At 38.5% G+C, this 12,473-nt stretch overlaps 1 protein-coding gene across 4 annotated transcripts in view; it reads left to right on the top strand.

Annotated features, from left to right (window-relative positions):
- Positions 1-5,651, top strand: part of FBXW7 (F-box and WD repeat domain containing 7) — a 226,786-nt gene extending 221,135 nt beyond the window's left edge. For all 4 annotated transcript variants that reach the window (XM_043567489.1, XM_043567480.1, XM_043567499.1 and 1 more), the window contains 3 exons: positions 256-481; positions 2,377-2,587; positions 3,674-5,651. In XM_043567489.1, the coding sequence (XP_043423424.1) occupies positions 256-481; positions 2,377-2,587; positions 3,674-3,942 (706 nt within the window). In that variant the 3' untranslated portion in view covers positions 3,943-5,651. The remainder of the gene's footprint in view (positions 1-255; positions 482-2,376; positions 2,588-3,673) is intronic.
- Positions 5,652-12,473: the final 6,822 nt, after the last annotated feature.

Consider the following 12,473-nt stretch of genomic DNA (forward strand, 5'->3'; position numbering starts at 1 on the left):
CACAGAACCGGAGGTGCTCCACAGCCCCTTATAAATGGAGGAACCAAAAGCAGGCAGAACTCTAGGCTTCCCAACCAGAGTAACTTGACTTGTGAATGTTTATATATCACAGTTTTATATAGGATTTCTTTGAAAACAGGTGTTCCTGCTTAAGAAAAGAAAAAATATAATAACCACTGACTTTGTATATCACGTTTACTCATGCTGTTAAAAATTCTAATACTTTTTTTCTGTTTTTTTTTTTCCCCCTTACAGAGTTGTTAGCGGTTCTCGAGATGCCACTCTTAGGGTTTGGGATATTGAGACAGGCCAGTGTTTACATGTTTTGATGGGTCATGTAGCAGCAGTCCGCTGTGTTCAATATGATGGCAGGAGGGTTGTTAGTGGAGCATATGATTTTATGGTGAAGGTGTGGGATCCAGAGACTGAGACCTGTCTACACACGTTGCAGGGGCATACTAATAGAGTCTATTCATTACAGGTAAGAGATCCTATCTCTTTTATCCCTTAGATGCTTTACTGATGAATCATAAGATTGTTTTACTCAGACAATTGCTGTCAAATAGCTGATTCAATACAATCCAAAAAATACAGATCAAATCATTCTGTTATATCATATAGTTTAAAATTGGCATGAAGAGGGGCGCCTGGGTGGCTCGGTCGGTTAAGCGTCCGACTTTGGCTCAGGTCATGATCTCACGGTCCGTGAGTTCGAGCCCCGCGTCGGGCTCTGTGCTGACTGCTCAGAGCCTGGAGCCTGTTTCAGATTCTGTGTCTCCCTCTCTCTCTGACCCTCCCCCGTTCATGCTCTGCCTCTCTCTGTCTCAAAAATAAATAAACGTTAAAAAAATTTTTTTAAATAAATAAATAAATAAAATAAAATTGGCATGAAGAAAGTATAAATTTTGAACTCAAATGATTTGTTTAAATTTTTCTGTGATCATTTTTCCTATAAAATACAAATGTTTGTCTTGGAACTTGAGACTTTGGAGCCCTAAGTATTACTATATTAATTATTGGGTAGATAGTCTCATAGGAAAATAACCTGGATTTTAATAAACTCCTTAGCAGAGGATTAATTTGGCCAAAAGCTGCCCCTTTGCCTTGATAGCTGCAAGTTGATGGACCATGTAATTGTGATTCCATCCCATTCACAGTGGAAGTGGAGCCTTTCTACATAAAGCTGCTCTACCAGATGCTCTACCAGCACAGGGCTAGTGATTTGTAGTCACAAAGAACTGGATTTGACTAAACTGATGTTTTTTGTTTACATTTGAACCTGATATTCTTGAGTAGGTTGCCATATTTTGAAATAAATAGGTTAATAGAAAGTTTAGCAAATGGGTCTTGTTTTATTTTCTGAAAGACAGCATTTTCATTGTAAAAATTTGTCCATTACTGATATAGTTTATTTACCAGTTACTGCCTATTAGTGATCAGCAGATTAGTACACAGTCCCAATGCTGACAGTTCTCTATTCTTGGGATATTTGTTTCTTAATTCATGGAATACTGTCTATGTCACAAAATATTGGCATATAATAAAGATGTGTTAACTTAGAAAAGATTATGAATTTGGTGGAGAGAGAATTGGCTAAAGTTTTTTTTATGTTTTGTGATATGCTCAGAACCTTAATGAATATAATATTCTCATTTAAGTAGACCATTAGATTGAGAGAAGAGGTAGCAATATTATTATAGATATTCTAGGAATTGATATTTATTGCATTTTGGTATAGCTGGGAAGCTGGAGAAGAGGTACCTATATCGCTTGCTTTTGTTATCAAAATGCCACCTCTTATAATTTCAGATATAATTATCTGTTGGCATATTTCCTAATTAGCATTTGGTTCTTATAAATGAAGTTTTTATTTTACAGTTTTTAATGGAACTTACTTTTAAACATCATGAGAGTTATCTCTAGTCTTTTCATGCCTTAGGTGTGTTGATAAACACAGCCTTTAATCACAAGCTTTGTCCATAGTTTCAACTTTCTGTTGTGAAGTAAGACTCCAATAGTAATCCTTATTGAATTATCCCGGATATTTAGCTACTAAGTGTGGCCAGATGATTTGAATGTAATGCGTTCGTGTTTTGTTTTGTTTCTGCATCTAGTTTGAAGCCACTGGCCGTAAAAATAGATAGATAGATAGATAGATAGATAGATAGATAGATAGATAGATAGATAACAAATCTGATGGAGGCTTCTGAGAACGTGCACTGTAGACTTACTTGATTACATTTATCCTGTTACCTCATTTTGGTCCTGGCATTACTGGTTTCCCATGCTTTATTTTCCTGCCCTGTAGGGTTAAGGTCAATAAATAATATTAAGAATATCTGCACTTTCTAGTCTAATAAACTATGTCTGTTGTAGTTTGATGGTATCCATGTGGTGAGTGGATCTCTCGATACATCGATTCGAGTTTGGGATGTGGAGACGGGGAATTGCATTCACACGTTAACGGGACACCAATCGTTAACAAGTGGAATGGAACTCAAAGACAATATTCTTGTCTCTGGGAATGCAGATTCGACAGTTAAAATCTGGGATATCAAAACAGGACAATGTTTACAAACATTGCAAGGTAAGTATTGGCTACTCAGCTTTAGTTGTGTTCATTAAAAATGGGTTTGTCAGGCAAAAGAAATATGGAGCTTTTATGTCACAAAAAGAGTTAACCTCATACAAAATGAAAATGCTTATTTTGGATAAGTTTATGAGCATTTCCACTCTGACTTGACAGAACGAGGCTACGCTTGAGAGATTGTTTTAAATTGTGTTAATATAAAATTGTTTAATCACGCCTGCATGTACAGTTAACTCTACCTAACCTTAAAGGACAATGTGAAGAAAGATCTTGACTGTATCACGGAAGCAACAGACTCCTTTTGTTTTTTGAGTCATCATTTTTTTTTTTAATTTTGAATTTGTAGGCTGATTTTAAATTAAAGAGCTACCTTACTGGGGGAAAAAAAAGCACATCTCTGATCTGATAGGAAATTGCTTTGGCCTCAGCTTAGACCTTTTAACCATCTACTTAACTAGGATGGAAGGAATAATAGCACCCAGTAAAATGAAGAAAGAAACATGTGAAAGCCACTAATATTAAATGAGGCATAACAGTGTTAACATTTTATGTCATGATTAACTTTTTATTGGTCTTAGTCCTTAAAATGTGTTGTTTTCGTTTTGTTTTGTTTCAGTGAGGCCATCTGGTGGTCTGTATTCTAGCTTTTTACCTATTAGTATTATCTGTTCCTCAGAGTTTTGGAATTGTGTCCATTCAGCCTTCGCCTTTGAGTGGTCAGGTCAAAGTGGTAGGGTAGTAGGTCTCATGCCCATTTGTCCATCAGCAGAATACATAGAATACATGAAGGTGGGCTTTCCACATCACCACTAAGAAAGCTCTTATTTGCACAGCCAGAAAACAAAATGTGTGCCTGGTAGCTAACAAAGCTTCGTGGAAAATACAACTCTTGTTTCAGTTTACAAAGAGCTACCAGATTTTCTTACAACGCTGCTGATCCGAAAATACTCACAGTTTCTAAATATGCAGCATTTTAAATATCTCATTTATTGTATGTTCTAATGTAGAAGTGTACAATTACAATGTAACTTACCCATCACCATGATTTCTAACCAGTAATTAAATTCCTTTGGTTTCGTCCAGGTCCTAACAAGCATCAGAGTGCTGTAACCTGTTTACAGTTCAACAAGAACTTTGTAATTACCAGCTCAGATGATGGAACTGTAAAACTATGGGACTTGAAAACGGGTGAATTTATTCGAAACCTAGTCACATTGGAGAGTGGGGGGAGTGGGGGAGTTGTGTGGCGGATCAGAGCCTCAAACACAAAGCTGGTGTGTGCAGTTGGGAGTCGGAATGGGACTGAGGAAACCAAGCTGCTGGTGCTGGACTTTGATGTGGACATGAAGTGAAGAGCAGAAAAGACGAATTTGTCCAAATGTGTAGACGATATACTCCCTACCCTTCTCCGTGGAAAAAAAAAAAAAAAAAGAAAAAAAAAAGGAAAAAAAAGAAAAACAGAAAAAAAAAAAACAGAAAAAAAGAGAAAAAAAAAGAAAGAAAAAAGAAAAGAAAAAGAAAAAATATCCCTTGTTCTCAGTGGTGCAGGATGTTGGCTTGGGGCAACAGAGCGAAAAGATCTACAGACTAAGAAGGAAAAGAGGAAGACATGACAAACCGTAACTGACAAGAGAGGCGTCCGCTGTCTCATCACATAAAAGGCTTCACTTTTGACTGAGGGCAGCTTTGCAAAATGAGACTTTCTAAATCAAACCAGGTGCAATTATTTCTTTATTTTCTTCTCCAGTGGTCATTGGGCAGCGTTAAGGCTGAAGCTTCGTTACAGATTCTGCTAGCCTGTCCTTTTACCACTGAGACCTAGAAAGGAGCTGCAATAACATCCAAACAAGGACTGGCTGACTTTCTAATTAGAGAGCATCTGCAACAAAAAGTCATTTTTCTGGAGTGGAAAAGCTAAAAAAAAAAAAAAAATTACTGTGAATTGTTTTTGTACAGTTATCATGAAAAGCTTTTTTTTTTTTTTTTTTTTTTTTTTTTTTTTGCCAACCATTGCCAATGTCAATCAATCACAGTATTAGCCTCTGTTAATCTATTTACTGTCGCTTCCACATACACTCTTCAATGCATATGTTGCTCAAAGGTGGCAAGTTGTCCTGGGTTCTGTGAGTCCTGAGATGGATTTAATTCTTGATGCTGGTGCTAGAAGTAGGTCTTCAAATATGGGATTGTTGTCCCACCCCTGTACTGTACTCCCAGTGGCCAAACTTATTTATGCTGCTAAATGAAAGAAAGAAAAAAGCAAATTATTTTTTTTTATTTTTTTTCTGCTGTGACGTTTTAGTCCCAGACTGAATTCCAAATTTGCTCTAGTTTGGTTACAGAAAAAAGACTTTTTGCCACTGAAACTTGAACCATCTGTGCCTCTAAGAGGCTGAGAATGGGAGAGTTTCAGATAATAAAGAGTGAAGTTTGCCTGCAAGTAAAGAATTGAGAGTGTGTGCAAAGCTTATTTTCTTTTATCTGGGCAAAAATTAAAACACATTCCTTGGAACAGAGCTATTGCCGCCTGTTCTGTGGAGAAACTTTTCTTTTTTGAGGGCTGTGGTGAATGGATGAACGTACATAAGAAAACTGACAAAATATTTTAAGAATATATAAAACAAAATAAAGTTGCTGGTCAGTCTTAGTGTTTTACAGTATTTGGGAAAACAACTGTTACAGTTTTATTGCTCTGAGAAACTGACAAAGCAGAAACTATTCAGTTTTTGTAGTAAAGGCGTCACACGCAAACAAACGAAATGAATGAAAAAGTCAAATGGTTTGCCTCATTCTCCAAGAGCCACAACTCAAGCTGAACTGTGAAAGTGGTTTAACACTGTATCCTAGGTGATCTTTTTTTCCTCCTCCTGTTTATTTTTTTTTTGTTTTATTTATAGTCTGATTTAAAACAATCAGATTCAACTTGGTTAATTTTAGTTATGTAACAACCTGACATGATGGAGGAAAACAACCTTTAAAGGGATTGTGTCTATGGTTTGATTCACTTAGAAATTTTATTTTCTTATAACTTAAGTGCAATAAAATGTGTTTTTTCATGTTAGTATGCCTGTTTCTTCCACTGAAGTAAATAATGCTTCATTATAAATATTTAGGGTTTGTCTCTAATATTTAAGATATCCAAGTCTTAGTTTCTTTGTATTCCCTGTAATGTGATACAGAGATCAGCACTTCCAGGTCCATATGATACAGCTAAAGTAAGAATCATGTGCCACAAAAGAAAATTTTGTTTATCACATTAGATTATAAAGGAGGACACTCCACTGTGCCTATCTATCTCTGTGTGACATTGAATGTATAAATACGAAATCAGGGTCCCTCAAGCGGTTTCAGAACTTTGGTGATAGTTACAACTAGAGTTCCTATAAAAAAAAAAAAAAAGTTCATCTTTATTAAAATTTGACCTCCTGTTGAATACTTACCAGGAACTTGCTGTGAAAATCTCTGAAGCTCCCACCCTCCCTGAGAAATAGGTACTGTTAGCTCCGTTTTAAAGGTGAGGGCAGAACTGGCTCAGACTGTGGAGGTAATTTGTCAGAAGCCGGATAACTAGCAGAGCAGAGGGCCTGCGTCCACAGCCCTGCTCTTTGAGAAGAAAGAAACCTAGGTGCACCTGGGTGGCTCAGTCGATCAGCTTAGGCTCAAGTCATGATCTCATGGTTCGTGAGTTCAAGCCCCGCGTCAGGCTCTGTGCTGACAGCTCAGAGCTTGGAGCCTGCTTCAGATTCTGTTTCCCTCTCTCTCTGCCCCTCCCCTGCATGTGCTCTCTCTCTCCAAAATAAAGATTTAAAAAAAAAATTAAAAAAAGAAGAAAGAAACCTACAATTTTGACAGACTAAAGCAGGGTTTTGGAAAAAGTAAGTCATTTTTGTGGTACTTTCAGGCTCTTCTGTTGCTGGTTTAGTCAACAAATCTAATATTTTATTAGTGTTCGTGAAAAACACGAAGTTCAGTTATTCAAATTATGTAGCCACTCAAATAGCATGTTCTGTCTCCTACTCACCCCTCCTATATATTTAACGTTTTATTTAATCCCTACATTTAATCCCCAGGCCATAGATGAAAATCTAAAACTTAATAAAAACGGATGCTGCCTAGAGAATACATTTCTCACAATCATAAAGTGTGTGTTCTTTACTCATAGAGCAGCAACTCTTGAGCCTCAGGCTCCCAGAGGTACTAAATCTGAACATCCAGAGTGGGGTCCAAGAATCTGCATTTAAACTAGCTCTCCAGGTGAGTCATGTTCACAATTTAGAACCACTGTTTTAGATCCCTACTGTTGCTCACTTGGTTAATTGGTACCTAGCACATTATAGGCACAGGACCATCAGGGAGACGTGATGGGTTAAATGGAAAGACAGAAAACCCACATGGCTAAACACAGGCAAAAATCGTATTAGGTCTTGAGTGCAGGGGCCAGCAGCCTTGCCTGCACTAGGATAAATCAGCGCGTAACCCAGAGCCATCACTGCTGTTGACATTGACAACCCTGAATGATCAAGAAGTCGTAATTCTGTTCGGTGATCTTGAAACTGTTTGATTTATCATAATGCAAATGTGGTTCAACTGTAACATAATTAAAGAAAAACATCATGTACATTATAGGGGCGCCTGGGTGGCTCAGTCGGTTAAGCGTCCCACTTTGGCTCAGGTCACGATCTCGTGGTTTGTGAGTTCGAGCCGCACGTCAAACTCTGCTGGCAGCTCAGAGCCTGGAGTCTGTTTCAGATTCTGTGTCTCATTCTCTCTCTGCCCCTCCCCCACTCGCTCTCTCAAAAAATAAATAAAGGTACATTATAGAATAGAATTGAGTTCACAGGATTTGCAGACAACTAGGTCAGAATTCAAGTCCCAATTTTACAATACTATGTAGTTTCAGGAATTTCATTAGATTTCTTGAACTCCTGTTTCCTCATCATTTAGTATGTAGAGAATACCCACCTGCTAAGGTTATTGTGGGGATTAAGTGAAATGTTTTAAAGCACATAACACACTGATGGCACTTAACGCTCAATAAATGGTAGCTATTATTAAAACTTGAGGAAAATAGACCCAGATAATTGTAACTTTCTATATTTGGGGACAATTGAATGTTTTGTGACTCATTCAGGTATGTAATAAAAATAGTATTTCTCTATATATAGCAATTTATGTTTTTTTAAGTGGAGCCCCATAGATTTCTCATTTGAGTCTTACAGAAACCTTTGTGAGGTAGATGGTATGGGGCACCTAACAGTGATTTTGTACACACTTAGGTGTTCACTAAGTATTATTTTATGACTAACTGAATAATCTTTCTTGCAATGGATCTGTTCCTGAAAGGGGATATGTTAACCTGACGCTAAAGGAATTAAATTATTGTTGGTGTAGTAGGAAAGGTCATGAAAGGAACTCTGCTTTGTGGCCTCCTCAGTGAAGAAGTTCACCACCTTATATAACGGAATTTTTACATCTTCACACCAGAATACAGTCAGTCCCCACATTAGGTGTTACAAGTTCTCAAAGATCAAACATTGCCTGGAACTAGTGCTAAAATTAAGACACAGAAGTAACCCTTAAAAGGCCCATAGCAGGTACTCAGTAAATAACTGTTGAACTGGGCAAAGGGAGTTTACTGTCTTTTTTTATTATTGGAATTTTACTAATTATAATTTATTATTATTTATAATTTTGGTATTTTGAAACTCCCTTATTGAGATTCAGTAACCACAGCTATTTCATTAATTTGAGACAGCCAATGTATACCGAATGGTTCAGTAAATGTTCCAGCCTACCTATTCGTTTTATTTCAAAAAGTAATTTACATGTAATTGTTGGTATTAACTGTTTTTTTGTTTTTTTGGTTTTTTTTTTGTATTAACTGTTTTTAAGTCGCTTTCTCTATGACTTTTGAGCTAGTCTATTATAAAGTCTCCTTTCTATTTATCTGAATTGATTAGAGGCCACAATCAAACAAAAAAAGAGGACTTTTTCTTTTCCCTGAGTGAAACAGGAAATCAAGGGCAGCTTCCCCAGACCCAGTCTGTGCCTTGCTTTTTATCTACTCCTCCCTGACACTCACTGCACTTTGTGAAACAAATACACAGAGGTGTCTGCTCAGACTCCTGGAAAGAGACTGCCGACTCCTTCCTGGCTGCTGTAACTCCTCCCATTCTAGGCAACCAGGTTTCAGCAAGTGTGCCTGGCAGGAGTGGGTTCACATTACATTCTTTCCTGAATCCTTCTTTCAGACACAACTTGATTAATTTTCCCTCTGTGAACCATCCTCCACCCCCCAATAAGAATCGGTTAGGATTCTAACCTATACTCCATCAGACTCATCAGCCACTAAAAGATTCAATCTTGTGTCGGACAGCAGCTCTGTGAGAAACTCCTGTTGTCTGGCCATTCTACTGAGAGTCAAGGGTTTAGTGTTGCTGACAGATTAATTTGAATAAATGCTTCTGACACAGGTTGTTTTATAATCCCTGCCTTACTGCATTTTGAGGATCACACACACACACACACACACACACACACACACACACCCATACAAGAATATATTGATTGGAACCTCGGAAGAAGCCTCTTGTTCTCAGTCATAATAACATCATTTCCCATAAGCCTTTTCCCTCTTCATCCGTGAAAAAAATAGGAATGGCCCATGTGAAGGGAAGGTGTTGCTAGTCAAGAGGAGAGTTCCTAAGTCTTTTCCAGGATAGATCAGTGGCCTCTGTGGGTGAAGAGGATGTGTGTGTTCACATAATGTTCCTGGAACCCTGCCGGAAGCAACCGTATGGTAATTTGAAAAGTTGATGCCTAATTTTTGATGTTGGCATTTTCTACTGCCCAGGAGATGGATTTTAAGTTAGATTCAAGGTGGCTGCCCCCAGCTCCCTTTTACTGGGAGTGCCTAGTCATTGATTTGAATTACAAACAAAAATTACATGGCATCATTCACTAGCCAATGGGTTTCATTATCCATTTGGTTAATACTAGTGATGCCCAAATGAGTGAGGTTCTCTCCAGCTTCATCCTTCTGCCACCTTCTCTTTCTAGGTGGAAGAGACCAAAAATATCAAAAGGTAATTTCAAAGGTTCTTCAGGGAAAAGGAAAGCACCAAAAACTGAAAGGACTCAGAATGCACCTTTCCCCAAAGTGTAAAGTATAAACAAATTCTAGATCCAGTTCCTAGGAAGACTCATTGCTGAGACGAAAGCCTGGCAACGTCCCAATTTGCAATTGAGTGTAAAAATAGCAGAGTTTCTATTTCAGATAATCTGATGCTCCCCAGGATTTTTAAGGACAAGTAACCTCAGAGTGGACATTTTGACATTTCATTCTTTGCTTTGAAAAATCTATCGTGGCAAAACCTAAGAAGGCTGTTTATCCTTGGGTTTGGGTTTGCGTTAGCAGTCATGCTCTGCAAAAGAAAAATTATGTTGAAATCGCACTTGCAAATCAAAGGTTCAAATATAATAGACCACAAAAATATATTGCCAATTTGCTCTTTTTCTAGGAGGTTCATAGATTATAAAATAGACATCAAACCACTACTCACCATAAGAGGAAGGTTATTTGCAAGACTTTTTAAACTTATATTGATGACGCCCATTAAGACTTTACCAAACCCTTATGCCTTGCTAAATGCAATCAGAAAGACCATATAGTCCCCTGCTACCACAAGCCTTTCAGTCTGAGGATGCTTTCTGTTCCTCTAAAGTGAGTTTGAGTAGCTTAAATAAATCCAGCAGGGACACGGTAAAGTATAGAGGTTAAAAGTAAAAGCGCATGCACTTCTGGTAAGAGATCTGGGTTTGGGAGGCCTGACGCTTATAAACTTAAGGACCCTCGTAAAGAAAAGACCCCACATAATTAGATCCAAAAGTGAGCATTTAGAATGATAAAGATTATAACAAGTTACTGAAGCCTTGATATTGCAGATTCCTCTTTTCTGAGATCTCTTTAGGCAATTACCAGAATTGCTTAACAGAAGTGCTTCTGATTGCAGCCTGGCTTCCCCTTCCCACCTGGAACATTCTACAACTCCTGCAACCCCTAGCTTAACAGCTTAGCAGGGATCTGTTAAATGAGGGACGCTGACGCTTCGCTTCATCGGTTTCAGGGAGAATCCACCTCTGCCTCTCTCAACTTCAATTCCATCATCCGTAAATGGGGTAACATGTTATGGGGATTACATGAGACATTGTATGTCAAGCACTTGTCAGAGTGCCTGATATGTAGTAGGTCTTCATTAAAGGCTTGTAGTTATTACCAGTAGTAAAGTGTGGTAGCCAGCTGCCATTGTACACTTATATGTGGTTATTAAAGCTTAGCACAGTTATAAGTATTTTTAAATCATTTATTATTCATTTAATCCCAACTGTCTCATGATGTATTATTATTAATCCCATTGTACAGATGAGGGAACAGATACAGAGATGTCAAGTAACTTGGTCAAGGACACACAAGGGAAAAAAAAAAAAACTTGGAGAAACTGGGATTCAGACCTATGCATTGTGGCTCTGGAGCCCAAACTCTTAACTACTATATTACATATATCGATTCACAACTGCCTTTCAAATACGGGAAACTGTAGAATGTCTTGGGTCGTATCAGAGAGTGATGTAGCCCTCAGTCCCAACCTGTCAACCTGGGAGCTGACATGAACCTATAGACGCAGGTAAGGTCCTGGGTTTCAGCTAGGGATGCCTGAAGAACAGGTGTGCGATAATTCCTGGTATGGCTTACCTGCAGTGAATCCTCTCGCTTTTCCCAACTGCAAAGTCAAAAGTGAGTGAGTTGCCTATAAAGAAAGGATTTATTGTAAAAGGTTCACACAGCAATGAGAATACAAGCAAGGTGGGTAAAATAATGTAGTATTAAAAGAAAGGTTGTTTCCAGATAATTTGGGGGGAAATATGCTATTTCTACAAAAAAAGGGTACTTTAATTATGTAAGAACATTTGTTTTTTTTCCTTTTTAAATCACTATTGATACACCTGTGCCTCAGACAACGAGGCAAATGAGAAGTAAGCTTTTGCACTCTGTTACAGTCATGAGGAGAAGCAAGGCCTTGTTGAACTTAGACTGACACATAGTGGATCCTCAGAAAGTGCTGGCAGCCAGTAGTAGTAGTAGTAGTAACAGCAGCAACAACAACAAGGAAGATAGTTGTGTTCAGATTCTATCTTAGCCACTTGTGTGCCTGGGAGAGTTTAAAAATCTTTCTTGAGGGGCACCTGCATGGCTCAGCAGGTTAAGCGTCCGACTTTACTCAGGTCATGATCTCGAGGTCCGTGAGTTCCAGTCCCTCATCGGGCTCTGTGCTGACAGCTCCGAGCCTGGAGCCTGCTTTGGATCCTGTGTCTCCCCCTCTCTCTGCTCCTTCCCCCCCCCCCCATTCTCTCTCTCTCCCTCTTTCTCTCTCTCTCTCTCTCTCTCTCAAAAATAAACATTAAAAAAATTTTTTAATCTTTCTTGGGGCACCTGGGTGGCTCAGTCGGTTAAGCAACTGACTGGTGGTTTCATTTCAGGTCATGATCTCACAGTTTGAGCCCTGCGTTGGGCTCCAGAGCTGGCAGCACAGACCCTGCTTGGGATTCGTTCTCTCTCCCTCTCTCTGCCCCTCCCCTGCTTGCACCGTCTCTATCTCTCAAAATAAATAAATAAACTTAAATCTTTCTCAACCTCTTTCATCATCTATAAATGAGAAAGTACCTGTTCTGAGTGTTACATGGAATAACATGGAGCACCTGGTATAGGTGTGGCTGATTATGGACTCAATGAATGGGAGCCATCGTTAGTACTGTCCTTACCGCCAACAATAGTATTCGTGACTATGTCTCAGGCCATCATTTCAAGCTTAATCTGGAAGAAGAG

Source organism: Prionailurus bengalensis, chromosome B1 (genome assembly GCF_016509475.1).
Source record: "Prionailurus bengalensis isolate Pbe53 chromosome B1, Fcat_Pben_1.1_paternal_pri, whole genome shotgun sequence".
In the NCBI taxonomy this organism is placed as follows: domain Eukaryota; kingdom Metazoa; phylum Chordata; class Mammalia; order Carnivora; family Felidae; genus Prionailurus; species Prionailurus bengalensis.